The sequence below is a fragment of the Diospyros lotus genome, chromosome 1, assembly GCF_014633365.1.
Source record: "Diospyros lotus cultivar Yz01 chromosome 1, ASM1463336v1, whole genome shotgun sequence".
NCBI classification, from domain to species: Eukaryota; Viridiplantae; Streptophyta; class Magnoliopsida; order Ericales; family Ebenaceae; genus Diospyros; species Diospyros lotus.
Window position 1 is genome coordinate 38,201,261 of NC_068338.1, and position 27,888 is coordinate 38,229,148.

Below are 27,888 nucleotides of genomic sequence, written 5' to 3' on the forward strand. Positions count from 1 at the left end.
TAGTAATTAGCTTCATGTTGCCCAAATGCCAAGTATTCACAACATTTCTCATCTTTTCCCCGCGCCTTGGAGGCTTGGCCTAAAGGTATTGGCCAGGGAAAGCAGCAAAAACTAAATAAATCAAGCGAGCAAACTGTATCAAACAAAAGCAGCAGCAATCGCAGTGCCGGCAGGACTACAAGCGGCTTTGACAAATCTACGTTGAGTTAACCAATGCGATTCCAGGAATTCAGGATGGGAGGCAAGTGGAGAAACCCTTCGATCGTTTCCTCATTCGTTCCCCCTTGGAACACAAAAGGGGTATGCAAATCTGCATATACTTTATTACATTTCCAAGTTGTCATATTGGCCAAACACTTGCACACAGTTACTACAGCACATATTAACTTTGTGCAATCGAACATGGTGGTGAGATTCATGGACAAGGAAAGCGAGTGAACCCCAAGGCAGCCGCTTCAAATGGTTTTATGCCATAAAGCCTGATACGTTCAGTCAGGCCAAACGATCAGAGACAGCTCACCAGACATTAGTTGCCGCTGGTTACATGCTTCATAAGCCATCAACACCAGCCAGCCTCGTCCACCAAGCAACAGTAGCACCGACCTGCGACGCACAAAAAGATAGTGCTGGCTTATGGAAAAAATGTAAACAATCCAGATGAAACAACTTTTTCCAAGTATAGACTGTATTTTACCTTTGTACCCGACGCTGCTCATTAGGGAACAGGGTCTTTGCCCGTCCCCTAGTAAAGGCATTCCAGAGACATCAAAGATTCATGACAATCTCAACAGTGGACCTGCAAAAAATGGGTGAAATAAACTCCATTTTTCTTTATAATTGATTATAGCCCGCTACCACAGTGCTGGGACATCAGGGAAGAAATCCGCTAACTTCTTGATGTTATTATTTGTTATATGTACAATAAATAACAATCTTCGTTTCCATTATGGACGGTCCAATTTCCATTTGGCAGCTAAAAGGGTTCGCCAGCTCTCAAAGATGCCATTCTTAACTTCTGTACTGGCATGCATACCTGGATCATATCACCATGGATTAATATGACAGGTCTGCTTCCATTGTTCAAGATATATCAGCAGGAAAACATGATTAAATAACATTGAAGTAAAACAAAATCACAATTTTCATTATCTGATAGTAACTGAACAAATGAATGCATTCATCATTCGTGATTCATGATAAGCACCAGGTGGCATCAATCAGAAGAAGAATAGAGGAAATATATTAAAACCATTCAAGCTGAATGAAGCATCAGCGAGCAGAGGAACCACAAAATAGATATAGGCACAAATGTAGTGAATGAATTGAGCAATTATAAAATTTCACATTTAGTCACTTATGGGATGTGAAAGTAGCAATATTTAGAAAACCACGGTCAATTTTTTATCAAATAAATAAATATATAAATTAAACTATAATATAAAAATAAAAAATTTCAAGATATAAACTACACAATTATATGTATAATTTAGTAAAAATGTATTCAGTAACATTGCCTTTCAATTAGAAACAATTATACAACAATACTAATACAAATTTATGATGAATAAAATTAAACTCATGATGAAATATTTAAATTACACCAAAAAAATATGCATTAACAAAATGATAGATGTTATCCAAATAGTAGACACAATTCACACCAAATATCTTAAAAATTATTCTTATATTTTCTAACATCTAAAAAGAAAATAAAAGGACAAGACAAAAAATCTGGCTGATTGAAGTTCATCTGGTTCCTGGTTCAATGATTCAATGGTCTTCTTTTTATTTTTCCCCCAACCAGTTTTCTGCTGTCAACCAATTTTTTTGACCAGTTCTCTTGGTTTTCCCAGTTGAACTGACTGGTCCACTTCAGTTCTCAGAAGGGTGGGAATAGAGTATTTAACTTTCTTTATATAGGGTCCCCCCCACCCCTAAACCATTTCTTTTACATAAGGAGTTGCCTCTCAAAAAAAAAAAAAAAAGGAGTAATTAACCTCAAATGTCCGATTGTTGGGCAGGGAAGCACCAACATATGCAAAATATGAGCATAGCTTAGATGAAATATTATGGCGGACATCTGGTTATACAAGAAAGACAAAATAAGAAACTAGATAACTAGATTGGAGTGGAGTCTATTGAAAATAAGATGAGGGAATCATGATTAAGATGGCTTGGATATGTGAAAAGAAGACTAATAGAAGTACATGTGAGATGTGTATGAAATTTGTAGCAGAAGAGGGAGAGGAAGGCCAAAGAAAATTTGGTGGGAGACTCTTGCACATGACATAGAATATAGTGGAATATAGTGGCTTTATGAAGGATATGGCCATGGATAGAGATGGTTGGATTGTACCATTGGAGATCTAAAATTCATGTAGTTGACCAATGGAATTCAGGCTTGTAATTGTTGTTGTTGTTGTATAGTTAGGAGACTTAGGCCCAGTAGGCAGTCAGATTGGAATCACTGGATGGCCTTGGGGACTAACGGAACTGTGGGAGGCAACTTCCTAGTTTTAGAAAATAGATTAATAGCTAGCATTGGTATCTTCTGTTTCATGTAGGATAAAGGATGTGGAAGGAGTAAGGTAGAGAGGATTTTTACTGGATTCTATGGTGTGCACAATGACATGGATATAATAAACAGGTTTTCAGGGAATGTCTTATCATTAAGGGGAGTGTGTTCCTGAGGTGCACAGGGGGAGATTTGTGAGTGGTCAGGTTCCACCATGAAAAGTCCTTGAGGGGAGTCATCAATAGGGCAATAAGAGAGTTTTCTGATTTTATTTCCGTAAAAGAGTTGGGAGACTTGCCTCTTCAAGGGGCCCCCAAGGTAAGAGAAGGTATCACCACTTCACACATCAATTTTCCTTTTGATATTTGGTGATTGGAAGGGGATCTCTTCCTAGCTATTAGATAGTCCTGTCTCCCTAGAGCAATTTCAGATCACATTCACTCAGTTTAGGGGGTGGTGGCTTTAGTTGTGGCCCCACTCCATTTAGGATTGAGAATATGTGGCCTTTTTATACCTTGTGACAGGGTAGCTGTCCAGAGAACGAGATGAGGAGCTCATCTTGCTAGGAAGCTGAAGCTTGACAAAGAAGACATCAAGATATGGAATAGAGATGTAGTTGGAGATGTGGAACAAAAATATAACAATGGTAATACCATGGCGTCAAAATGCCAGAATTAAGAATAGGGAGGTCATCTGAAGTTTTATCAGTAAGAATTAAGGAGGCCATAAACTTTGCAGTGTCTAATCCCAGAATGCCTGAGTAGGCAACCACCAAGTTTTTATGCAGAACTAGCAGCCAATGAATGTTCAGATTTCAGTTTAAAGAGTGAGCATCGGGGCTTATTTTTGTGTTTTCAGACATGGTCCAAAAGAGATGCACCCCACCCCATCATCCCCCCCCCCCCCCCCCCCCCCACCCAAAAAAAAAACCACTGCACACACACACACAAAATGAAAAAAAAAACAACAAATAGGAGCGGCTTCTTCATGCTTTAGGCCATTTGTTGGCAACTCTTTCAGGCATCTTGCAACACCTTATTCTTTCCCTAACTTATCAATTGGGATGATACCATCATAAAGTGCCTTTTTCTTCAAATATGCCAAAGAGATTTGCAGCTGAGAGTTCATTAAACCCAGTGCTTGAGGATTTTGTAGGCAACCACCAAGCAGGGTTCATCAAATCTGTCCGTATAAGAAGGGACTATAGGAGCTGAGTGAGGATGGGGGTGGGGGTTGAGAGGAGTGCTTCGCAATGTCAATGATGAACCGTTGGGCAGAGAGGACATTAATGCTTCTAATAATATTTCCTTACAGACAAGGAACATGAAGCCTCCAGGTCAGTGTTGAACAGGATTAAGCAGTTTAACAGGCTCATATGTGTTTCTTAGAACATTAAGAAGTCGGGAGCTTGTTTGAGAAAATTGAGCTTAGAACAACAAAAAAGGAACTTAGGCTTGCCTGACAAGAGGAGCCTTAGGCTTGCCTGACAAGAGGAGCCGGTGTAATTCTAGGAAAGGGAAAGAACTTAAGATGCTGATAAGTTATAGTTGAGAGAAGGAGAGAGCCAACTCTCCCAAGAGGAAGGCGTGAGAGGTTTGTACATTTCTATGATGCTTAGCAGCACCCATGGAATCATAGGGATCTTGAAAAAAGGTAGTGATTAAGTAGTTTAGGAAGCGGCAAGGGGAACATCATCATTAATTGCACCTTATCCCAACTAAGTTAGAGATGGTGGCACAACATTCATAATGTCAATTGACCTCTAAAAGTCACATTAACAATACAAATTCATGCAAAAGAACAATTTGGCAAAATTTTATGCCAGATGCCTTTTTTGACGCAACCCTCTAGCAAGGGAATGATGAAATAAAGTTCTAACACTATCTTCATACGGAAAAGTTTCATAAGATGAAGGTGAATGAAGATAACTGATATGGTTGTGTTCCACCACATAATTGATATTGTGAAACCAACCCGTACAACATGGAAACATGACTTTTTGTGCCAATTCATTTTATCTTAAATAAATTTATAATTTATAAATAAGAGAAATTTGTTAGATGAGTTTGAATAAAATAGAAAACATAAAAGAGTACTCCAAATTGCTGAAATATAAGATGCAAATGGAGTATTAGGATAAAGAGATACCTCTTTTGGAGAGCATAAATTGTAACAGCTGATACAAGCAGATACACTGCCATGTTTGGCAAACTCAATTGACCGAGTTAGCTAAAGATATGACCAAGTGGGACAAACAGTTGAATTGATGAGGGATCTCTTCCATTGTTGTCTCCCCTTGTGCAGAAAAATAGCCATTGAAGCTTTCATCATTACCAAACTTGGTATTCAGGGGAACTAGGCACAGTAACAAGAATGAGATGCAGCACATCAACTTTTCCACAGAAATTCGAGCCCCTTTACATACAAGATCAACAACTAAAAAACCAAAAGGGGTTGGGATCTTCAGAAACTGGCTATTACTGCCCATGCATTAGAAAAATTAATCACTAAACACATTCTCTTTCCCTTCCATGCCATATTTGATAAAGGTCAAATGCCCTGTCAAGATTTCCCATCTTGCAATATTTTTTCATTAGTATTAGAAAAGGAACATGATCGATAAGTAAACCAGACCTCTGTATCTGGTCAAAAAGTTCTTTTGCCTCCTTTATTTTACCTCTCATGCAATAACCTCTAATGAGTTCTGTATAAGTTATGATATCTGGTTCATAACCTCTTCTCCACATTTCATCATGTATCTGCAAAGCAGAATGAATATCCCCATCTTTACAAGCGGCAGTTAGCAGTAGGTTATAGGTTACCAAATCGGGAAACAGGCCATTTAAGAGCATCTCCTTCTTTAGAATATGTGCTTCAACAATTTTTCCTTCTTTCACGTGAGCATGAATCAGGGCATTATAAGTAAATATGTTAGGCAAGATACCAAATTCCATCATTTGATCTCTAATGGAGAATGCTGTTTTAATATCTCCACATCTCCCATAGCCATCAATTATGACATTCCAGAGAAGAGGCTCAGGTACAACTACATTCTCTAACATAAAATGGAGAAATTCATTAGCCTTAACAACATCTCCCCGAATACAGAGGCCTTGAATAAGCAATTTATATGTTATTTGATCAGGAGCAACACCCATTCTTGACATAACACTGTAGAGATAACAAGCCTCATCAGTCTTTCCTTCCTTACAAAGTGCACTTATAAGAGTGTTGTAAGTGAAAACATCAGGAAGAAAACCACTTTTAAACATTTCAGGTAGGAATTTATATGCAAGGGTCACATTTTGAGTCAAACAGAATCCATGAATAATAACATTATATGCAACAACATCCATTTGGGTATCCCTCTGAAATATCTCTTCCCAAAAAGTGAGTGCTTGAGCCAGATCTCCATTCTTAAAGTATCTATCCATTAATATTGTTTTAGTGATTAAACTTGAGCTTTCATTGTTAGACCTTTCATCTAATATTTCGTCAACAAGTCTTCTTGCATTCTCCACTAGTCCTTTCTTGCAAAGTGCATGTACAAGAATGTTACATGTGATTCTATTTGGTGTAATACCACAATTTGCCATTGTAGAGAGAAGGTCAAGGGCCCTATCCACGTTATTGATAAGGCAATAACCCTTCATTAAAGTGTTGCAGATAGCGCAATTGGGAGTGGGACCCTGATATAACATCTCTCTAACCAGCCAATCTGCCTTCTCTATTTCACCAGCTTTGCAAAGTGCATTTACAATGTAATTGTGTGTAAGAACATCAGGACTTGCACCATTCTGGATCATCTTTTCCCAAATCCAAAGCCCTGCCGCCAGCTTGCCTTCCAAACACAATGCCCTAATACTGACAACATGTTGAGTGTAATTGGTTTTTAAATTGTGGCCAATAAGGTCAGCATCTGTGCACAATATGTTTTCCCTGCAAATCTCAGAATAACAAATAAGAAAGATATCGAGCACACACCAATTTAGAACAGGTCCCTTAATAGTTTAGAATAACTATATGATATTCAAAATGCATTGCTGTGGGTATATGTATATATATACACAATATGATAATAAAAATAAATGCAAGAGACTTGATGGTATATAAGTTCATCCGGAGAAAGTAAGACAACAAAATGTATAGAAATAACAAATATGGCTTCAATCAGATAAAAAGAACACAACATGACAGCATCAAAAGACAAGGACCACACGCACTTTATTTAACATGTATTTTTATTGCAATAGATTTAGCAAGTGAGATGAGAACACATAGGATTTCATGTAGATAAGAAATGGCAGAGAAGGACCATATACAGCATTCGAAGTACATGGTTGTAACAACCAAAATGGGCTCTATATTCAGTAATCCTAGGAGTTTGTCCATTTTTTTTAAGGGTAAAACTCAAGCTCTTCGCATCAAAAGGCAAAATTAAAGAACACAAACAGTTTAAAGTTCAGTCTCTCCTGAACTTCAAACATCAATAGAAATTAACAAGGAAGAATTATGAAATATGATAGTGTGTGTGCAACATACAACAAAGCCTCAATGTTTAGTTCATCATCTTCATAATGTGGAGGAGAACAATCTACTATTTCCCAATTTGCCATCTCAGCCAAAATTATGGTAAAAGTCTAACCTCATAGTTTTCAAACGCTCCAAGCTGTCTTTCAGCATTGTGTCCAATACATTGAAAACTGCACCTGGATCTCTGTTATCGTTGCAACCCCTATTTTGGGAGAGCCAATCCCTTGTTCTTAGCTGGTATTGATCCCCAGTGGACTCAAACAAATTCTGCAGAGCACATGTAAGCAGACCACGCCTTCTACAAGTCCACCAATAGCCAGAAAAATGGCTCTTCCTGCAATAAAGATATCATCAAAGACATAGATGCTTATGTTGTAAGTGTGGATGAATTTGAAAGTCGGGGATAGCAACCTTTGATCAGGAAAATTATGAGCATTGGATTTTCTGCATAAAATGTCCGCAAAGATCTGCGGAATAGAATCATTGATGGAGTCTAGGGTTTGGATAATACTACTGAAGAGTCGCAAAAAAATATGTGATTCTTCAGTGGCTGCTATTAAGAGCTGAAAATCCAAAGTCAAAAGCACCAATCTTATGATAAGATAACCGAAATATGCTAAAACATAAACCCTCATTCTGATATAATAATATACAAATATATACAAGGCTGCAAAAGCGTGGGAAAGCAACATTTCCAATACAACTGCGTGTGTGAGCTAGAGGTAGAGAGAGTACCGATTGCATTTTGGGGGTGGGAACTGAGCAATGAGGTTTGCACGAGTCCACCGCCGCTGCGGCGGAGGTAATTATTTCCGTCAAGCGAGGGACGGTCGCCGCCGCGCTACGATGCGCTCAAACGGCGGATCGAATCCAAAACTGACACTTGAGGAGGGAGGAGGAGACGCCAACCATGGAATGAAAACTCGGGTTTGGACTTCGGAAATAAAGGCCCAGGACAGGGTCCATGGGCTAATGCGGACATGAAGAAGGCCTATGGACCATGGGCCAATGCCCTGGTTCGTTAACAACGTGCCTTATTTTTGCTTCCGTCCGTTTTTTGGTTTTTTATTTTTAAAATTTTAAATTATTTGTTTTCATTTTCAAAATTTAAAAAATAAAAATGGGAAACAACATTAATCGTTTTATAATTCTTCAAATTAATATATCATGGAAATTTAATTACACGTGAATGAATGGATATAAGAGACATAATAATAATCTAATTAGAGTTATTATTTATAAATAAAAAAAATTAAATCACACTACTAATATATGAAATAATAATAATTTAATAAAATGATCATAGTTGTAGTAGTGTGTTGAAAGCCATGAGCACAAAAGTTATTAGCAGAGTATGGTATAGTGTTGCAATGAGACCGCAAATATATAGACATTTAAGACCAAATTATCTTAATTCATTTTTTGGGTGCCATTTAATTTATGTGTTACTATATACACACAAAAATCCCAACCCATCGCGTCACATCGTGTTGATTTCAAAATTTAATTAATAATAATGCACACATTTCTCATATTGTTTTTTCTAAAATTTCTTAATTAATTAATTAATTCCTTTTGTCAGTCAGTCCAGGGTGAAAGCGCATCCATCAATGATCAATGGACAGTACTATTGTGTCTATACGTAAAGTCAGAATTCAGAAATGATGTATGCTTCCAGCATCAACCAACCGAACCCTGCTCCGCATTTAATTAAGAAGACGACGCGGTTTCGCTTCGCCGCATATATATATATATATATATCGCTGACATCACGTCAGCAAGCACGCAGTCATAGAACCACGCGGCTTCGCGTGGCCGCATAGCTCTGCCAGCACGCCAGCAGCCAAAGCTCACACGTTGCTTCCTCGCTAATTCGATATCTCACGCCGCTCCGCGTCTTCCAATTAATTTCCGGCCATCACATCAACAAGAACTATATATGTGATAGTGAAATATGCCTCTTTGAGTTGAGAATATATGCAAAACCTACGTTTTCCCCACACTTTATTCTCTGGATTGTTTTGTTAACTTGTTTAAGCATATTATTCTCTCTCTCTCTCTCACTCACTCACTTTACGCACACGCCCATATAGTTTAATGAGCGTATATGTACTAAATATGGCGCACCATAATCTTGTGGATTTCTCGCCTTTTATCTTTCACTTCGGGAAAAGCCACAAAAGCTATGCTGCGCTCTGTTTTGTTGTTATATAATAATTATTACGGGTTCCTGCGTCGATATGGAACACTTAATTTATGGAAAAGAACCAAGGCAACCACAGTTCTTGTTAGAAGAAGAACAAAAATGAAGAATCTTTCTCTTCTATTTCGGCTCGGCAAAATTTGTACGTACATTTCCCGGATCATGAGAAACAAAACCCATCATCCAGCAAACAAAAGGAAGAGAAAGGAATGAAACAACGAAGAGACAGAGAGATAGAGATCAGAGAGAACCTCTAATTATCTCTGTCTCTCGCACGCTCAAATCTAATCTCAAAATTGCACTAATTATATGTATATGGTATAGAGTAGACATAGTGGAGCACTGGATCAATTGTGTTGCGGCTGAGACTCTGGGTTTTCTTGTTTCGGCTTCTCATCATTCGCCATTGATTCACCTTTCTCTCCATCTTCGTTCCTACTTTCAGAATCGCCACAAGAATTAGAAGCTGAACTGGATATGGGCGTGGCAAGGAAAGTGGGCTTAGAATCTCCGGCCATTATCACCAGAATCCTCTCGTCAAACACCGGCAAAGCCTTGGCGGCGGCTTTGTCATGGCCGGACTCGATGTCGCTCCGACCACCGCCGTCCTGGCCATTATTCTCCTGCAGGCGGCGTGATGAGAGCCGCCAATAGGAGCAAGCCAGGATCAACAGAGCGAAGGCGATCAAACCCATCATCGCCGCCAGGCCGCCGAACAGGTAGGGCAAGGGAGAGTGCCACGGCGAACGTTGCGGCGGCGAAAACGCGGGTCTTTCTGTTGGCAATGGCATGGTTGACGGTGCAATGCTTAAAGTGTTACCGGTTCTCATTTTTCTCCGCTTTTTGAATTTCTCACTCTACCCGCAGGCTCTGGATGAAGGTTTTGGAGAAGCAACTATGGTTTAGAACTTGGAAGTGGAAGTCTCTAGGCTTGAGAAATTGAGGGACATTGTGGAGTGAGGCTTATTTATAGACAAGGGAAAGTAAGAGAGAGAGTTAATTAGCTAGCTTGTGTGATGATTTTAATTAATTAATTAATCAATTAAACACTCACCCAGCTCAGGGAAGGAGTCAAGCAAGGAACCCTAAAACATGGATCTTCTTTTCTTATTTATGGCAGAGGCCAGAGGGGCTCCAACTCCGAGCAAAGCTTGAGAACTCAATATTTTCAGCTTAGATTACAGTTCTGGTTTCTTATTAATTTGTATGTTTATTTATAAATATACGAATTTTATTGATTTTCTATCATTTTCTCAAATTAACAAACCAAGATATTGATATAATTTGATATGAAATAACATAAACAGAAATAAGTTATATAACCCTTGCACAAAATTAAAATGGGAGACTCCCTATGGCTCTATATAAATTCAACACAATATTTTGAGAGTTTGCTTTTTTATGGGCAAGAGGCATAAATATACCCTCTAACTTTGATCTTTTAGTCATTTAGTCCCTCTAACTTTAAAGTGGATCTCTTGTACTCTTGAGCTTTTATTTTTAAAACAATCACACACCTCATCTTTTGATTTTGTAACAATCACACACATCACATGCCAACATGTTGCATGAGTTACATGCATTTGACATGGCATTGACTAGGCCAATGAGAAGGTGTCGTCTGTGGCGTGGTGCACAACAGAGCTAGAGCATGTAAAGAATGCGGTAGAGGTCGAAGCTAGTGACATTGGCCTTGCGGATGAGGAAGATGATGATAGCAGAGCCAGCGCCGTCGATTCACAAACACAAATTTGGTTAAGATGTCGTCGTCAATTCAAGAACACAAATCAATGATTTTGTGCTCGGTGCTGTCGTTTTCGTGCAACACGAATCGATTCAACCTTAAATGTGCTTAGTACAATCGTCGATTCACAAACACAAATTGGGCTTAGTTGTCGTCATGGTCGATTCAGCCTCAAACAAGGTCAGTCAGTGGTGAGAAAGGCGAAATCAGGGTCGGTCAGTGGCAAGAAAAGAGGAACCACGATTAGTTGACGACAAGGAAAACGAAATGTGGGTCAACGATAGGAAGACGAGAAGTCAATCAATAGCGAGATAAATGAGAAGTTAGTTGGCGAATGGGAATGTGAGGGGTCAGTTAACGGTGGTGAGAAAGACAAGAGGTCTGCGATAACAATGAGAAAGGGGAGAGGTCAGTCAACGAAGGAGAAAGCGAGAAGTTAGTTGGCCACTATGAGGAAGGCAAGAAGTGAGTGGCGGCGACGAGGAAAAAGGAATAAGAAGTTGAAAAAATTAGTCATTGCACATTTTTCAACCAGGCACGAAAGTCACACGCTATGCTAATTGGATAAGAAGAGCATGATTGTTTTAAAATTAAAAATTTAGGACCACAAAAGGCCCACTTTAAAATTGAAGGGATTAAATTATTACATGACTAAAGTTGAAGAGCATGCCTTTCGCCCTTTTATATGCATGAAAGATGGAAAATTTTTGACTAATCACGGAAGCTTAAATTATCACTTTTGAGTGTTTTCTTATTCTAAAGTCTAATAAATAAGAAAAATAAAAAATAATAACTAAAGACATGATGAGACGGTGTTAAAAGACTAAAAAACTAAAATCATGTAAAATGCACTATCATCTAAAAATTTAAATTCACATCCAGAATAGGAAGTTATTATTTCAAAAGAAAAAAAAAAAACCTTCAGCCAATGCAAGAAACCCTATCTCTAAGAACAAAAATAAATCTAATGTTGATCAAGAAACCAAAGATCCATCACCACACCACCAACTGCCGCTAGACAACCGAATAGATACATATATTGAATTAATGGCTTGCTAATCTGTCATTTGAGTTCATGGAGTCTCATAATTTACTAGCTAAGATGATGATCCTTAGTGAATCCTCAACTCACAAAACCCTCAAGCCCTAAACGATGACATATGCATGCATGTATTGTCAATCCAATCAAAGCATATATATATATATAATCCAAGATCCTCACCTTGAGTTGTTAACCTACATACATGTACATGTGTGAGCGCGCGCGCGCGCTTGTCTCCTAGATAGCTAGCTAGCTAAGGTTGCTTGAAGATGACAAAGGAAGCTGAGCACGATGGTTGCAGTAGAAACTAGAAAGTTGGTGGTGGAGGGCATGGCGGGGCCCTGGAAGCACCGCCAGCAGCGGCAGCACGGCCTTCGCTGTTTGCCCTTCCTGTTTGAGGCATTTTCTTTCACCATTAATTCTAAGGAAGCATCATATCATCTGCCCAGCAGTGAGTACTGAAGAGACAAGCACTCACTCGGAGAGGGTCCCCCAAACCATATCCAATTCAATTGCACCACACACACACACGCGCACACACACACAAAAAGCACAATTGCACCACATATCTATATATATATATATATATATTTGTGTATAAATGCCATATAGTTTCATCACCATCCACTTAACTTAACTAGCAATTACTTTTCCCATCATTAATTATAAATTATTTCAATCTTCTTATACTTTTAAAAAGTTGGTGCTCTTGTCAATTAATTAATTAATTAAGCCCCACTCATTTTTTTCTATTCAATTTGTCCATGTATTTTCCAATCAGGCTTCTTATTCTTTCTTTAAGAGAGAGAAAATATAATAGCATTGGCAAAATATGGGCATTGCAACTTCATTTTTTTAGTTCTAGATATTTTATTCTGTTTTTCTAACAAATATTCCTGATTTTATTATTTGCTTCCCTTAAAGGGGTCTCCAAAGATTTGATGGCACAAAATTCTCCAAAAATAATGTTTTCCAACTAGAACACAGGGTGTAAGTGTAACATTATATATACCATACATATATAATTGTTTTCACAAGCAATTAATGATGCATTTCATTTTAACAAAACCCGTTAAAAAAACAAAGTATAATCACAAAAACGACGAACAAGTTAGAAGATTGTAACTCTCGTATATATATGCTTGCTATATGTATATATATATTTGGGTAATATGTTACATGTACCATATGTAAATAATATATGCTTGTTGATTAGGATGCTCCAATATTGATCCTTTCATTGAAAGATTGGTGTCCGACGTCAAGAGATATTCTTTTCCGTTCGCTCTAGGCCACTTGGGTCTGAAATGCTCCTGTAGCTAGCTATTGTTCTTTAAATATATTATTACTACACCTTTTCTTTATGTCAACTTTAACAAACAATCAGACTTTCGCTTTTGTACTTAAATCTTTCTTTCTTTCCTTCTAATGCCTAAAATTTCTTTTCACTGGTAATGTTTCTTAATCATTGCCACTGCCCAAAGATCCATATATATACATCTCTCTGTGATAATTAAACAATTATGCGAAGTATAGTAATCCAATCCAAAGCAACAAAATGTGTACGGTGATGACTTACTAATATTTGCAGCAGAATGCAGCTGTGGTGGCTCAACTATGCATCAGGCACCCATCAAATGATTAAAAAAAGAAAAAAAAAAAAAAACCCCTCATGGTTGCGCCACTAACCTCAACAAGATCGTATCTTAGTATAATTATAGGAAAATCTGTGTTGCACAATATATGATCTAGTTAGTATGCAAAGTGGATATGGCACGTGGCATGCATAAATGGCCATATTTCCTTCACTTTAAATCAATGCTTAGGGTCCAAACTAATCTATAATTTAAACCCACCCCTAGTATTGGAATCTTGTGTCACAACAGAGAGAGGGAGGGGGGGTCTTGATGGACTTGGGTGGATCAATGACGTACTATATTTGTTGTGTGGATAAGGGAGCACCGAAACCCACATATGCAATCACTTCGTATACATACATATATATATATATATTTGTATGTGCGCGCGCGCGTATGTATAAATTAGTCATTGCAGTTATTCTATCTTTATTTCTTGATTTAGCAGTTGGTTTTTTTTTTTTTTCAATTATGTCAAACATATATATATATATATATATGCATGAAATAGTAAATCTTCATGGCACATATAAGTTGGTTTTTGAACGTGATTACAAGAAATGATGAGAGCTTAACAAGTTGTCCTGCCAACAAATGAGAAATACTCAGTATAACTGATAAGCTCCAGGGTTTTTTCTTTTCTTTTTCTTAAACCTAGGGTGCAAGTTTTATATATGAAGCCTGTATATATACACATATATAATTGGCAGTGATGCACGCATGGAAGAGAATGACACTTTTTACATGGGACTATGGCTTTAATTTATTACAAGGTGACTCATTTCTTGGCTTTAAGGTATCAGATTCAATTCTTGAACCGCACAGCATATGTATGATATGAAGCATGTGTAGGGTTTTGGTTGGCGTCAATCGCCTGATTTGATAGCTGACTCTGCTATGCATTCATGTCATCTTCTGTGAACAAAATTCACATTATATCATTAATTCAACCTTTATAATCACTAAATATTCATATTAATGTGGTGATTTATGTCTTATTTTGCTGTCTAGAATTAGTTTTATATAAAACCTCGGAATAGTAAATTTTTGGAGTGTTTCTAAAGCTACACTCTAGCTCAACTGTATGAATCATCTTTCTCTATTCAAATCTGTAGAGTGGAGTATAGTTTCGCTTAATACACAATGTCATATCTCTTTCCCTCCCAACGATAATTCTGTTTCAATATGTTATTTTCTTTTAAGAAGACGAGCGTAGTAGTTTCTGTCAAGTTAGTACTCTTTACAAAGAAATGGCAAGGTTACAAACAAAGACGACCATCTCCTATCTATTGTTATTTTACAATTTTCTTATATCATTTTCATTCTTTCCTGCAAGGAGCACAAATTGTGAGAGGGTTCTTAAGAAAAGTAAATCAAAAGAATGGAATTGACATATACCGTGAACAGAGACTTCAATGGTTGAGCATAAGATGAGATATATATCGCTCAGGAACTTCCACACAATTCCAATATATCACGGTAAATACTGTTCAAGACATTCTTTCAACTTGTGGAATGTAACAGGTTTTGATACAAATGAGTCCATACCATTTGCAAAGCACTCATCTGCACTCTCTGCCAATGCATTTGCTGTCATCTGCATCCATCCCAACTAGTTTCATCAATAAATATGCATAGAAATACAAGCACACCCTGTAGTAAGAGAAGAGGGAAAATTTCTTAACCAACATTATTTCCTGAATTTTTATTGTCAATTGACATTATAATGTTGTGTGAACTTGGTAAGCATAAGGTGGAGTTATGACGATGATGACAATACTGCTTGGATATTTCAGATGTGCATATAACAATGTCTTCCAAAATCGCTATCCATTGGGTTTGTCTTCTTGGCTTCTATTTCTAATGGTAGACACCTAGTAAGCGGGGCTCAGAATAGCGGCTACAAATGAAACCTACTGCAGATGATTGGCTAATGTACTCTAATTCAAAAAAGGTAGTTAAAGCTAAGAGTAGTCAAAGATGAACCGTGAGCATTCTAGATGCAATTACATGAGAAGATGACAATAACCAATGATCTCAGAGCATAGACAAATATATTAATCTTAACCATAGCAAGAAGTGACATTTTAACTCAGGGTATTTGACATTTCATGAAAGTTGAAAATCTTCGTTATGCAAGACAGACAGTTGTACCTGACATGATTTCCATGCAGACGGGTCCATTTAAGGGCTTGGTTTTTAATCATATCAGACCCAAAAGTAGGCAGGGTTCTTGAGAGGGGCAGAAGTGCAATGCTAACAACTAGTCTTAAAGACCAAACCATAAGAGATCTCATCACGGCCATCATCTTAGAGAAGGAGAAAGACTACAAGCAGTTAAATTGGGAAAAAGGATTTGTTTAGGCCCAAAGTAACTGGGGTATATTGTCCTTTGTAGAGTCTAGCACACTTGATATAGGATGTCAGAGCCAGAGGAGAAAAAACTAAGATAGACTAAGGGAGTAGCATATCAAAATTCAAGTTCTTACAGCAATGATGGGCATCCGATTTCTAGACCAGTTAAATTGTTGATCATGTGATGAATTTGGAGGCACTTGTAGCTCAATTCCAGCTTTAACTGCAGCATCCCAGTTGCCAGATTCCTCAAAAGAACGAATAAGCCTTGTAGCTTCAAGACCATCCATTACTGGCATGCATACATCCTGCACAAGATGCACGAAGTCAACAGCTTTAAGCACTTATAATTACAACATAAAAACTAATTTAAATATTTCTTCCCATTTTCATTTGGGGGTGGGGAGTTCAAAGATGAAAAATAATATAATGTTCTAACCTCATGCTAATGTGCTGACTTCTTGGTTACATATATCATGTCACTATTTGAGAATGTTTTATTATGTGTTTGTATGTGCAAGCGCTGCAACAAGGCCTCATCCTAGTTTTCAGAATTATGATGTAGAGAAAGGAAAATGAATTCAGGTTTCTTCTTTCTGGGACACAGGCACTTCAGATCTACATCTGTTACTATAGGAACCAAATAATTTTGTAAGAATATGTATTTACTAATAAACACCCTAGAAGGTTTAACATTCCTTGTTTGTGTGCCAAGTAAAATCTCTCAAAATATTTGTTTGTGCACATGGGTGTTAGAAAGGGAGAGGGAGAGAGCTTATTTTAGTCAACTATAGATCAGAGAGAGTTAGCTTTGGCCTGCAAAGGAAAAATAATACTTAGAAAACAATTTCGAGAAGCAATCCTTGCAGGATTGGATTATAGAACTAATCCAATGTCCAAAATCAATTAATAGACAATTGTAAAAGATATAACAATATTAGGAAAATGTCAGGATGAACACCATTGATGAAACATACTGAAATTGCAAAAAACCACACCGGATGCATCATTATATATGTTATTGGATCTGAGATGAAAATAAATGAAACTGAGACCCAGAAAAAAAGAAGAATAAATGGAAGAAGCAAGTACAAACTCAAAGGGTGGAAGAGAAGTAGTGTAAATATGACCACCAAGAAACAAGTTCACTGTATCAATCCTCAGGATAAGGTTGAAAACCATACTGACCCTGGATTTGAGTCCAAATGATTTTTTGAAAAAAGATACTTAAAACAAGTAACAGAAAAGTGCCTAGGATACCAACCATAAAGGAAATAATTTTTATTGAAGTTAAATTACCATCAGAATGAGATCATAACTACAGGACTGAACTGTGCAGACAGCTTCGACTCCATTATTCACAACATCTATGCTGTGGCCCAACTGTTTCATCATTGACTGTGTTACCATCACATTGATCTTGTTATCCTCCACAAGTAGGATCTTAGGTTTCGACATTGATTTAGAAATTTCTGGACCACTGCTAGAACTGCATTGGGAGCTTCTGTTTGATCTCTCCTGGCTCTCACCTGCTTCCCAGGAATCTCTTGGCTTTATTTCTCCCACCTGTTTGTCTTCCACCATTGAGGGATGAGAGGCAACCCCAGAATGGTTCTGTAATTGATTGTTTTCCTCGCTGTGAGACTGAATCTCACTGCCAACTGCAACTTTCTTATTAGAATCTGGCCTCTGCCTCAGTAAAGTGTCTTGTTCAGATAACACATCCGCATCATCAACCAGAAAACCAGTATCCTCTAATGAACTCATCTCTTTTGACGCAATGTTACTTGTGGGAAATGGATAAGGATCATCTGATAAACCATTGTGTTGGTTTGAGGCACTAAAAGCAACATTGTTTGCTATTAATCTTTTAGCCCTGCTGGAACTGCTAGAAGAGAAAAGAGAACCTAAGGTGTGTGGTTGGAATTTGAAAGTTCCAGAACTTGTATCGGTGTCACTAGCATCTGGTAGAATGTCATGATCATGTATATCTGACAGTTCATCAGGATCATCTGAATTATCACATGCAGCTGAAACCTTGCATGGTAATACAAAGGTGAATGTAGAGCCACGATGCTCTTGGCTGGTCACTGTGAGATGACCACCCATGAGCTCAACCTGTTTCATGTGCATATGAATGGACATAGTATATGAGACAATTATGTTGTCACTATTAGCACCAAACTATATGTGTTTACTAATACATTTTCCACATTAAAGTTGTCCTTCTTAAGCTTATGCCTTATGCTAGCTTGAGAGAAACATATTAACAAGCTACTTAACCATTTATGACACTTAGGTTATAATTTCTTCCTACAAAAGAAAATTCCTAGATATAGTAAATGGATAGATAACAATGCATTGTCACTTCATATCATATGCAATGATATAGCCTATAAACAGGGACAGATCCAGGAGCAGGTGGGCAGTGGGCTGCATAGGGTAGGCAGAGGGCAAAGAGCTAGAAACGGTGGGCAAAGAGCTGATGTCTGAGCTGAGGTTGGCATGGGCTGAAGCCCAGTCCAACCCTCCCCTGGATCTGCCCTGCCTATAAATCTTGGAAGTGGTCTGATAAAGAATATTTAGAACTTAATATGCTCATGTTGCACTAATTTTATGCCCCATTGCACTTGTTGCATGTTAACTAACTGTTCCATTGTGCTAAAAAAGATCCATATTACAGTACAGAGACCAGTGGGATTTCATGGAATATATTTGAGGTTATGAATAAAAGGCTTCGTGGACAATAAAGTAGAAGCTTGGATGCATGCTTCAATGCTCATTTCCTAGTACACCTTAACACCTGAACAAGAAAAGTAAATAAAAATGCAATATGACGATGGTCACCAGTTGTTTGCAGATTGCTAGGCCTAGTCCAGTCCCGCCATACTTCCTTGTTGTGTCTGCACCTACTTGCATGTATTTCTTGAATAGAGAAGGCAAAGCAGTTTCTGTAATCAAAATGTTAATGTGTAATTGTTGTACTTGGATGGCTAAAGCAAAAACAGCTACAGACACAAACACTAATGGAAAACTACTTTACAGATGTCTGTTATCAATGTTCAAATGAACTCTCAATAAAAGGTGGGGGGGGGCTTTTAAAGGTACCTGGTATCCCAATCCCTGTATCATAAACATCACAGCCCACCCACACTGTTTTGTCATGTGGGTGAGGGAGGTTCTCTTCTCCTCCATCCATGGAGGTTCTATTTTTAACTGGAGTTTTGGGTTCCTTATCAAGTGAATGATTTGCATAAGAACCTTCCTGATGCTTCTGTTCATGAAAACCATTTGACTCAGAGCCACTATCTGACAATGATAAGCATTTATTGGGTTCCTGTGTTTTTGCTGAGAAATTGGACCAATTAGCAGAAATTTTCCTGTTAGATCCTTCCTCTATTCCAGGAGATGGTGCCGCTATGACATAGAGCTTTATACCAACCTTTCCTTCATGGGTAAACTTGATTGCATTGCTGGAGAGAAAAAGAAAAGTATAATTTTGATGTGGAATCCAACATCACAAGAACTGGAAACCATTGTGCATACTCATTTTAGTGGTAACAAAGTGCTCATATTCACTATATTGTGAAGAGGTAATGAGTCATTTCTTCTGTCCTAACACAAGGTCCTGGAAGAAGAATGTTAAGAATTGATTATTTTTGCATAAATGGCTATCTTTGTTGCTTTCAAAATGAGCTTTACAATGCCCAGACAGTATAATAATATAATGGATGGAGCAGAACGAACTCTTATTTATTTATTTATTTTTTGTCTTCAAAAGAAATCAAATCTTTTCGTATGCATTAAGTTACTGGACCCAAATCATATCGGCCAATTAAAATTACTTGATTATATTCCAAAGGGTATGAATTGCACTTTCCGTTAAAATGTGCCTCTATTGACACTCTTACTAGAAAGACTTCATACAGACCGAGTCAAGGTCCAAGGGGGTAAACAAAATGCATACCTAATAGCCAGTTTTTACTTGAATGGAATGGCTTTCCTCTTGTGCCAGAGCCATGCATGAGCCCGCAAGGGTGCTCCACCATAAAATTTATGAAAGCATATTTTGTGGTTCTGTAAACCTAGTAATTCCATGGTAATTATTAAATAGAAACCCAGATTTTATCATATTTGCTAGTTTGTACAGTTCTTTCTCAAAACTATTTCTCACACATTCATCCAACCACCATAGTCACGGGATAAAAAATCCTGGCCCCACTCATATTGAAGCCCAAACCAGATAATCAGACTGTCACCACAAAACCATGTTTCTGTGAAACAGGCTAAATTTATAAAGTTAAAAAGAACTGATTTAGCATGTCTGCTGTATCAGATACGGTAAAAACTATAGATGCAATCCACAATGGAGCTTTTGAGTCCTCCAGAACTCCATACCTGATCAAGTTGGTGAGTATTTGTCGAATCCTTAGAACATCTCCAATAACCTGATATTGATGCAGTGTTGTTAATGTACAAATTGAAAATGATTATTAGAAAAGTTCTAGTATTGACAGTCAAAGAGTTTAGACAGTGTGACATATTTAACAAAACCAAACATAATGTTCTTGGGACATGGTAAGTAAAAGATAGCTAAAAATATATCCCAAGTTTTCATAGATTCAGTAGAAAGACAGTGGCATATCTTACATGTCAAACAAGCAAGCAGTAAACAAGTGCATTGTCAAATATTTACATCTTAAATAAATCCAAATGTCATAGGAAGATCATAGATTGAAAAGAAACATTTTCTGATTGCTATCTTTAACAACCAAACGAGATGTATGAAACTAGTACCCTGGCTTGTTTTGTATATTATATAACTGCCAGAAGCACATAATTGCTTAATGAATTCATGCATATGACTGTTATCTCATAATCATTCAACTATAACTAGTTTGTTTTCAGAACCTAGAGCATTAATCATGTAGAAAGTGTAGGTATATAAAAGGAGGAACACTTGGCACCTAGACCATGTCATGATCATATAACAGTGTGCAGTAGTCATGATCATATAACAGCGTGCAATAAACCTCTTACCTCTACAGGAACATCATCTGCTACATGACCTTCCAGGGTCAGCATCTTTTGCAATGATGCTGCAGCTGTCTGAAGTACATGTCTTACTACTTCTCTTGGTCTAAATTTCGTAGCTTCCAACTTCATAACTCCTAAAAGAAAATGAAAATTGATCTGAATATTATAATTGGGCAAGTCCAAGGAATCTCAGCTTGTTTAGATTTCCTGGCAACTATGTTTAACTGTGAACAATGGACAAAAAGCATAAAAGAATAATCAACTATGTGTTATGGTCCACTGTAAGATATGGGACTTGTCCCACATTGGAAGTTCAGGCTTTTGGTGTGGGGTTTATAACCTCTTGGGCACCCTCCCCTTAACAGCTAGCTTTTGAGGGTGAGTTCTACTTGAGAGTTGTGACACTATGACAAGGATATCAAAGGAAAATCAATTTGCAGATTATAATTGGTTGAAGATTCAATGAATCTTTGCTGGTTTGAATTTTGTGGTCATGTATAGAAATGATAGGCATGCTCGAAATCCTGTAGCCAACCATCCTAATAGGATTAAGCCTCGGTATTGTTATTGTTTAGTAAACAATGACCAAGACTCCAGCATGGATCAAAGATATAAGAAAATAAAAATTACCAAGATGCAACTATCACATAAACTAAAGCAACTATTACAAGTTATCATAAAGCTTCTACTCTTTCACTCACCTGCTTCCCCCTTATTGCATTTAAAGAGAAGTGATAGCACAAGCTAAACTAAACGAAATAGAGTACTTAAAACAGTTATGGAACAAAGACCAGTGGAATACATACTGACCAAAAAATTACGCACAATCAGTGTGAACTTAGGACCTCCTCAAACCTGACCATTTATAGCATGAAATCACACAGCATATAAAACTTAAGCATTAGATAACTAGCAGGATATGTAAATCCACCTCTTGAACAGGCAGTGTAAAACAAAGACTAGAACATGTAAACATTAAGGATCGGATTTCCAACCTGACTCAACTTTGGAAAGGTCCAGGATGTCATTTATAAGTTGAAGCACTAAATCTCCTGAAGATAACATGACATTCAACAGTTTTCTTTGCTCTTTGTCAAGATTTGTGGTGGCGAGGATCTCAGACATGCTCACAACTCCTGATAGTGGAGATCTTATCTCATGAGACATGGTTGCTAGCATCTGCTTTGCTCGCATTGTTTCCTCTATACAAAGATCAAGTAGGCAAGACTTAATACCCCTCTGTCTTTCAAAGCTAATTCAACCCACTGGGACTTAATCAAAGAGATAACCTGTAATATGGATTGTTTTGTTAAGTTCTGTCTCTTTTGCCTTTTGTACTGCTATTTCCTCCCGTAGTTTTGCCATCTTTTCCCTTTTTCTCACCTATAGTGCAACCAGAAAGATATTATATACCTTATTCTGTATTGAATATAAATATGATTACTCAAAACAGAAACTGAAGTAAGAAAATTGGACTATTAGAATGAGACAATGAAAAAGAGAATAGATACACAGAGAGAAACATAAGAAGACTGCTATAATTCAAAATAGATGCAACCCAAAGATATAAAAATTCCCTTGAAACACTGTGAAACTTAATTGATCTACTACAAACTTTTTCACCCTACACCATGATATATTTAACCATCACCCTAAATCTTTAACAGATTGGGGAGAAACCATCTTCCTGGATCATAAATATTCCTAAACTCCTATAGCTGGTATCATAATAAAATTTAAAATATAAGATAATTACAAAAAGTAGGAAAAGGAATGTGATGTAGAAATTATTATTAACAATGAATCATCTTAAAATATACTAATAAGATGATTTGTTATAAGATACCACACCATTTGAAGGTGTGTAAACTGAAATTGACTATTTCTCTGGCTTGCATTCCATAAAAAATGTGACTACTCATGCTTCTTCCCTGCTCTGCAGTAGCTGTTGTTGCTGATTAATATCAATGAAAACGATAGTAACAAGATTTGTTTTCAAAACTGTAATGAAAAAATAAGTAAAAGCAAAACAAGCACTAAATGTCATATAGAAAAGAACAGCACCATGAAGTGGACAGGTAGCTAAGTATTGTAAGGAGCCAACCTGATCGGTTACATCCATCCCCACATAATTTACGCCAATAGTTTCTCCTGCTTTGCTGAAGACAGGTTCCACATAGATTAGAAATGTCTTTGACCCAAAGAGTTCTGTCTCAAAAGTAATTTCCCTTTTTGCCGGTAGTCCTCGTTCCAAAACTTCTTTTTTGAAGTCTTGAGATTCCTTAACACCAGAGCCCGTGAAAATCTCGACATCCGTTTTTCCTATGATGTCCTGAAAAATCAGTGAACTTGAGGATTGCCTGGCCCAGATTCTGCAAACAGTGCTTTGGAGAAGCAAAATGAATTACTAATATAAATAAAATGATAGAGAAAAGAAAAACACTGCTTCAAATAGTAAACATGTCTTCAGATTTCCACCAGCATCAACATAAAAATCCAACTTGTGGAAAAAAAAGATGCAACTTTACAACAAAAAATCCCGAAACCTGGAACAAAATGTCATTGGCAGTCAATTACCTCCTCATTCAAACTTGGAAAATGATTGTAGATGAAACGATAACGCAACTCTTTATCCTGAAAGAAAACAAAATAGAAGACTAGATATGAATGATGAAGTTACTAAGAAAACTATTATACACAATAAAAGAACATTAAAAATGACAGTAACAAAGCAGAGGAAATGGAGACAAATAATGTTGTTCAATAAATTTACCAAAAAGTGTAGATTACATAGAACATAATATTAGAGCCCACCCCTGAATAACTGCCTTCCAAGTATTTTTACACGGTGAGTTGCATCTATATGCACTGATGCATTGATATCAGAAAACTTAATTAATATTTGCTCATCAAGAAGTACGTGCAAGTTCCATCATTAGTCTTAGGGAAATCCTTGGGAATTATGCAGTCCAAATCCAATTGTCCTCTCTCTCACTCATTTTTTACTATTTTTCAATCGAAACTGCCGTTGCTCTCACATGCTCATAACTCTAAATCTTTTGTGCCACTACGTGTTTTCTCAATTACTAGAAGCTCAACTTCCCAGTAACCGTGGGTAAATATACGCATGATTTAGAAGTTTCTTCTTCCCCTAGTGGGCCCCACTGCCGTCTTAGGGGTCTGCACCAGTCACATTTCCCTTTGGGGCTGTGACAGTTTATACAGGAGTAAAATCCTATATAGAGAGAGTATCTTATTGTATCAACTAACTGGTATTTAATAGCTTAAAACTTAAAACTAAGTTTACCTAGCAAAAAAACAAAGCTTAAAACTAGTTTCTTTATGGCTAAAACTAAATTAACTAATTACTCTGAATGATATTGTGCATTTAAACTTGTCCAAAATTAAAAAATGTTCTAAACTTGCATGATGCATATTTTATAGAAAATCAAGTTGACATAACAAAGTCAGTCCTGGAATCACATGGGACTCTAGAAAATGTTAATTTGTAGTAGAAATTTAGTCACCGGCATTCATCACCCAAGATCGCTGAGGATTTTGGGAGGACAAATGGGCGTTTAGTTAAACTCAACAAAAGTGTCCAGGAACAAAAATGCCATTCAAAAACAAAAGCTGCCATGGTTTTAGGTAGGATATCTCAAGTTTGATAAGGACCTAGGAAACTTTATAAGGAAAAGGCCAGCGCTATGACTGGTAAATTTGCAAGCCGTGATAACTGAAATTATTGAAGGCAAGCTCTTTTTCTACCTAGATGCAGCATCAAGCCTATTTAGAATCAAATCAAGGATGCCGTAAATTATTGCTCAATTTTTTACATCAAGAACCTAAGAAAATAGCATTACGGCAAAGTGACATACTGAAAATTCTAGATTACCTGATGGCCAATCACAATTGGTGCAGTCTGGAGAATAAAATGCAAGAAATTATCTGCTCTCTTTAGAATCTGGGACAATTCCTCCACCGGTGATGACTGTCTTTCCAAATTTTTTATGCTTTCCTGCAACTTCTCCATGAGTATCTGCTCCCGCTGGATGCTAGCCTCCAACAATTTCTCTAAATGGGCAGCTTGCTGTTTCCAGTACATCATGGTGTCACACTCGGCATCTATTTCTAGTCCTCTATTTTGAACAACCACATCATTTCTCCTCCGAGGAACATCTGGCCATATATCATATATCATTTCATCCAATATAGAAACTTGACGCTTATCACCGCAATAACTTTCTTCCTCAAAACGATGTTCCTCTAAAATCTCCAATTGTTTTAGCTCAACTTCCTGTTGTTGCTTCGTCAGATTGTCTAGCTCTTCTCTGAGAAGTCGCACAGCATTAGCATGCTTATATTCCCAGTTCTTTACAAGGTATGCCAACTGTGCAGAGCCCTTCTCACTGTAGTTGGTTAACTCTAAAAGACGTTTGAAATCAACTATAATAGGTTCCTCACTGATTGTGACCTCCTTCAACATATCTTGTTCTGCTCCTGGCCTTTCTATATTGAATTGTTTTCCAGCTTCATTTATATCTTCAGGCCACATTGACGAGAGGACATCAATGTCCATATCTTCTAAGCTGTCACTTTCCATTTCACAAACCATTGAAGCAACCTGATTGTCACATCCAATTCAGGTGCCTGCAATATGGATAATTATAAAAGTGCGAATACGCATATTCCCTTGCCTGATTGTGCATCTCAGCTAAACTGTGGTTATTACAATCGGACAATTTAGTTCCACAAAACAGAGTTAACTAGAAAACTAGGGATATATTCAAAAGCATGAATGATTCATTGTACCTTTTACTGGCTTACCCTCAGGCAAAAAATGATATACTAAAAGTGTAGTGTAGCATATTTAGGTAATAAATGTTGTCAAACATTGATCAGTAGCCTATGGAAAATATGGTAAAATTATTCAAAGATTCTTAAAAAGATTCCAAATTGACCTTAATAAGTTTCCTTCTTAAAAAGATTCTTGATTTCAAATTATTCACATTAGCAAAAAGCTTGTCCTTTTTACTCCAAAAATCCCTTAAAGGTATTATTGACATAAATTTGCTTCACACATTAATACAAGCATTGTAATGAAAAAGTTACTTCTTAAAAATAAGGCAATAACTTCAAATGAGAAGATCAATCCCAGCATTGACATCCAATAAAAGTTTTTTTTTTTCTTTTTTCAGGAAAAAAAAATATCAAGAAAGAGTGAAATTATTAATTGAAGGAGAAGAGGGAATTAGCTTAATTGCTAACACCATCCTGACGTCAACCAAGTATGCATTCGAAAAAAAAAAGGAAAAAGAAAGAAAGAAAAATCAAACCAGCAGTAGCATTAAAGAAACATTATAGCTTGTGAGACGTGTATCAAAAATACTGGTGACCAGTCAGACAACATGAATCAGCATACCAAAAGCAGGTAGATGCCACAAAAGCCAGTCTTCTAGCAGCACATTTGCTCATTTATTGAGCTACATGGCCACAATAGGCCAAAAGGTCTCCAAAATGCACAGGGCTCCCCCACTTTGCGGTGTTGGGGGAGAGAAGTATTTGTATGCAGCCTTCTTCTTGTTCTTTAATATATAGCCAGTTAATAATTTTTCCTTTTGTTCATCTGAGTAATCAGTATATCCCCTCCTGATTTCTAACTTAGACCAAAAAAACGAAAGTGAAAAATAGAAACAAGATGTCGGAGCAGAGCTACCAAAACTAAAATGAAACAGAGAGTTGCAATTGTGACAAAGAAGACAAAAACTTTGGGTAGATGCTCGTCTAGAACAACTTGGTGAAAGTGGCATGAATAAAAGGGTAAATTACACTCAGCACACCTAAATTTTCACTGAATTACAGTGGATAACCCTCACATTTTGAAAATTTTACTGACCTCCCCTACTTGGTCAAAAAATTGTTTAGTTTTATAAAACATTTTTGATCCTGAAGTCTTGAGGGGACGTTGAAGAACATATGATCTCATATCTAGTTTACTTGGACACAAACATTTTCATAAGTGGAAAACTTCAAACTTTGTCGATGGAAATAGGGGAAACAGTTACCTAGCAAACAAAATAAAATAAAAAGTGGGGGAAACGTTACCGCACATCAAAGGCAAAGAAAAGAAGACGACATAAATTTTGCTTTTCAGCGTAACTTTCAGAGCCTCAAAACTTCTCTCTGAAAGAACAAATTATGAAAAGCTGAACTCGAATTGGAGGTTCAGAAACGGGAAAAAGTAAATAAAAAGGACAAACACGAACTCAGATTCATCAATTTCTGGTCCATTGCCGAAGAGAATTCAATAGAAATCGGCACGAACAAGTTTGCAATTTGCAAAGCCACATTGAACTAACCTTGGTGATTCCAAATGTCTGAAGCCACAAGAAATGGTGGTTTGCTTCAGCCTCGGACTATTGACTGACTGTAGATCTGAAAGAATCTGTGGAGCAACTGGATCACATACACACACGCACAAATATATATATATGTATATATGCACACAACATATACACATGTTATATTTAGAGAGAGAGAGAGAGAGAGAGAGATGCCGTGGACCCATGTGGGTTGGAGGTCAAAAATATAGTAGTACTGTAAGGCTGCTTACTGTGTTCTCTCTGTCTCTCTCTCTCTTTCTATGTGTATATATATGAACGTCAACCTCGGAATCTCCTACACCGATCGGGCCTACGTTCCGCATATGACAAGTGTCTCATAATAACTGGTCATGGGTTTTTGTAAAATAGGGTTCGGGTTCGGATATTTGTTATTATAAATTATTTTTAAAACGTAGATGATATAATAGTAGTATTAAAA

General features: G+C 37.2%; 3 protein-coding genes across 8 annotated transcripts; all 3 read right to left on the reverse strand.

Moving 5' to 3' along the window:
• Positions 1-33: 33 nt before the first annotated feature.
• LOC127800235 (pentatricopeptide repeat-containing protein At5g24830) lies at positions 34-7,946 on the reverse strand. 2 transcript variants are annotated; one of them, XM_052334739.1, is made up of 6 exons: positions 7,784-7,946; positions 7,460-7,611; positions 7,161-7,382; positions 4,664-6,454; positions 695-1,033; positions 34-603 (listed from the first exon to the last, which is right to left on the reverse strand). In XM_052334739.1, the coding sequence occupies exons 1-4, from the start codon at positions 7,790-7,792 to the stop codon at positions 5,023-5,025; spliced, it is 1,815 nt and encodes a 604-aa protein (XP_052190699.1). In that variant the 5' UTR covers positions 7,793-7,946; the 3' UTR covers positions 34-603; positions 695-1,033; positions 4,664-5,022. The 2 variants fall into 2 exon arrangements, with proteins under 2 accessions (XP_052190699.1, XP_052190708.1); XM_052334748.1 differs by lacking the exon at positions 7,460-7,611.
• Positions 7,947-9,331: 1,385 nt separating this feature from the next.
• On the reverse strand, positions 9,332-10,196 carry LOC127798383 (protein GLUTAMINE DUMPER 5-like). The gene has a single exon (XM_052331919.1). The coding sequence runs from the start codon at positions 10,079-10,081 to the stop codon at positions 9,599-9,601; it is 483 nt and encodes a 160-aa protein (XP_052187879.1). The 5' UTR covers positions 10,082-10,196; the 3' UTR covers positions 9,332-9,598.
• A 4,884-nt stretch (positions 10,197-15,080) lies between these two features.
• LOC127787064 (histidine kinase 5-like) lies at positions 15,081-27,670 on the reverse strand. Of its 5 annotated transcripts, none has more exons than XM_052314939.1 (13): positions 27,426-27,670; positions 24,962-25,690; positions 23,644-23,700; positions 23,171-23,398; positions 22,356-22,449; positions 22,062-22,268; positions 21,070-21,200; positions 20,428-20,477; positions 19,138-19,502; positions 18,877-18,980; positions 17,329-18,147; positions 16,164-16,337; positions 15,081-15,271 (listed from the first exon to the last, which is right to left on the reverse strand). In XM_052314939.1, exons 2-13 carry the CDS (start codon positions 25,679-25,681, stop codon positions 15,149-15,151), a joined length of 3,072 nt encoding a protein of 1,023 aa, XP_052170899.1. In that variant the 5' UTR covers positions 25,682-25,690; positions 27,426-27,670; the 3' UTR covers positions 15,081-15,148. The 5 variants fall into 5 exon arrangements, with proteins under 5 accessions (XP_052170899.1, XP_052170878.1, XP_052170891.1 ...); XM_052314918.1 differs by having other exon boundaries at positions 24,962-25,716; XM_052314931.1 differs by having other exon boundaries at positions 24,962-25,785.
• Between the last annotated feature and the right edge of the window lie 218 nt (positions 27,671-27,888).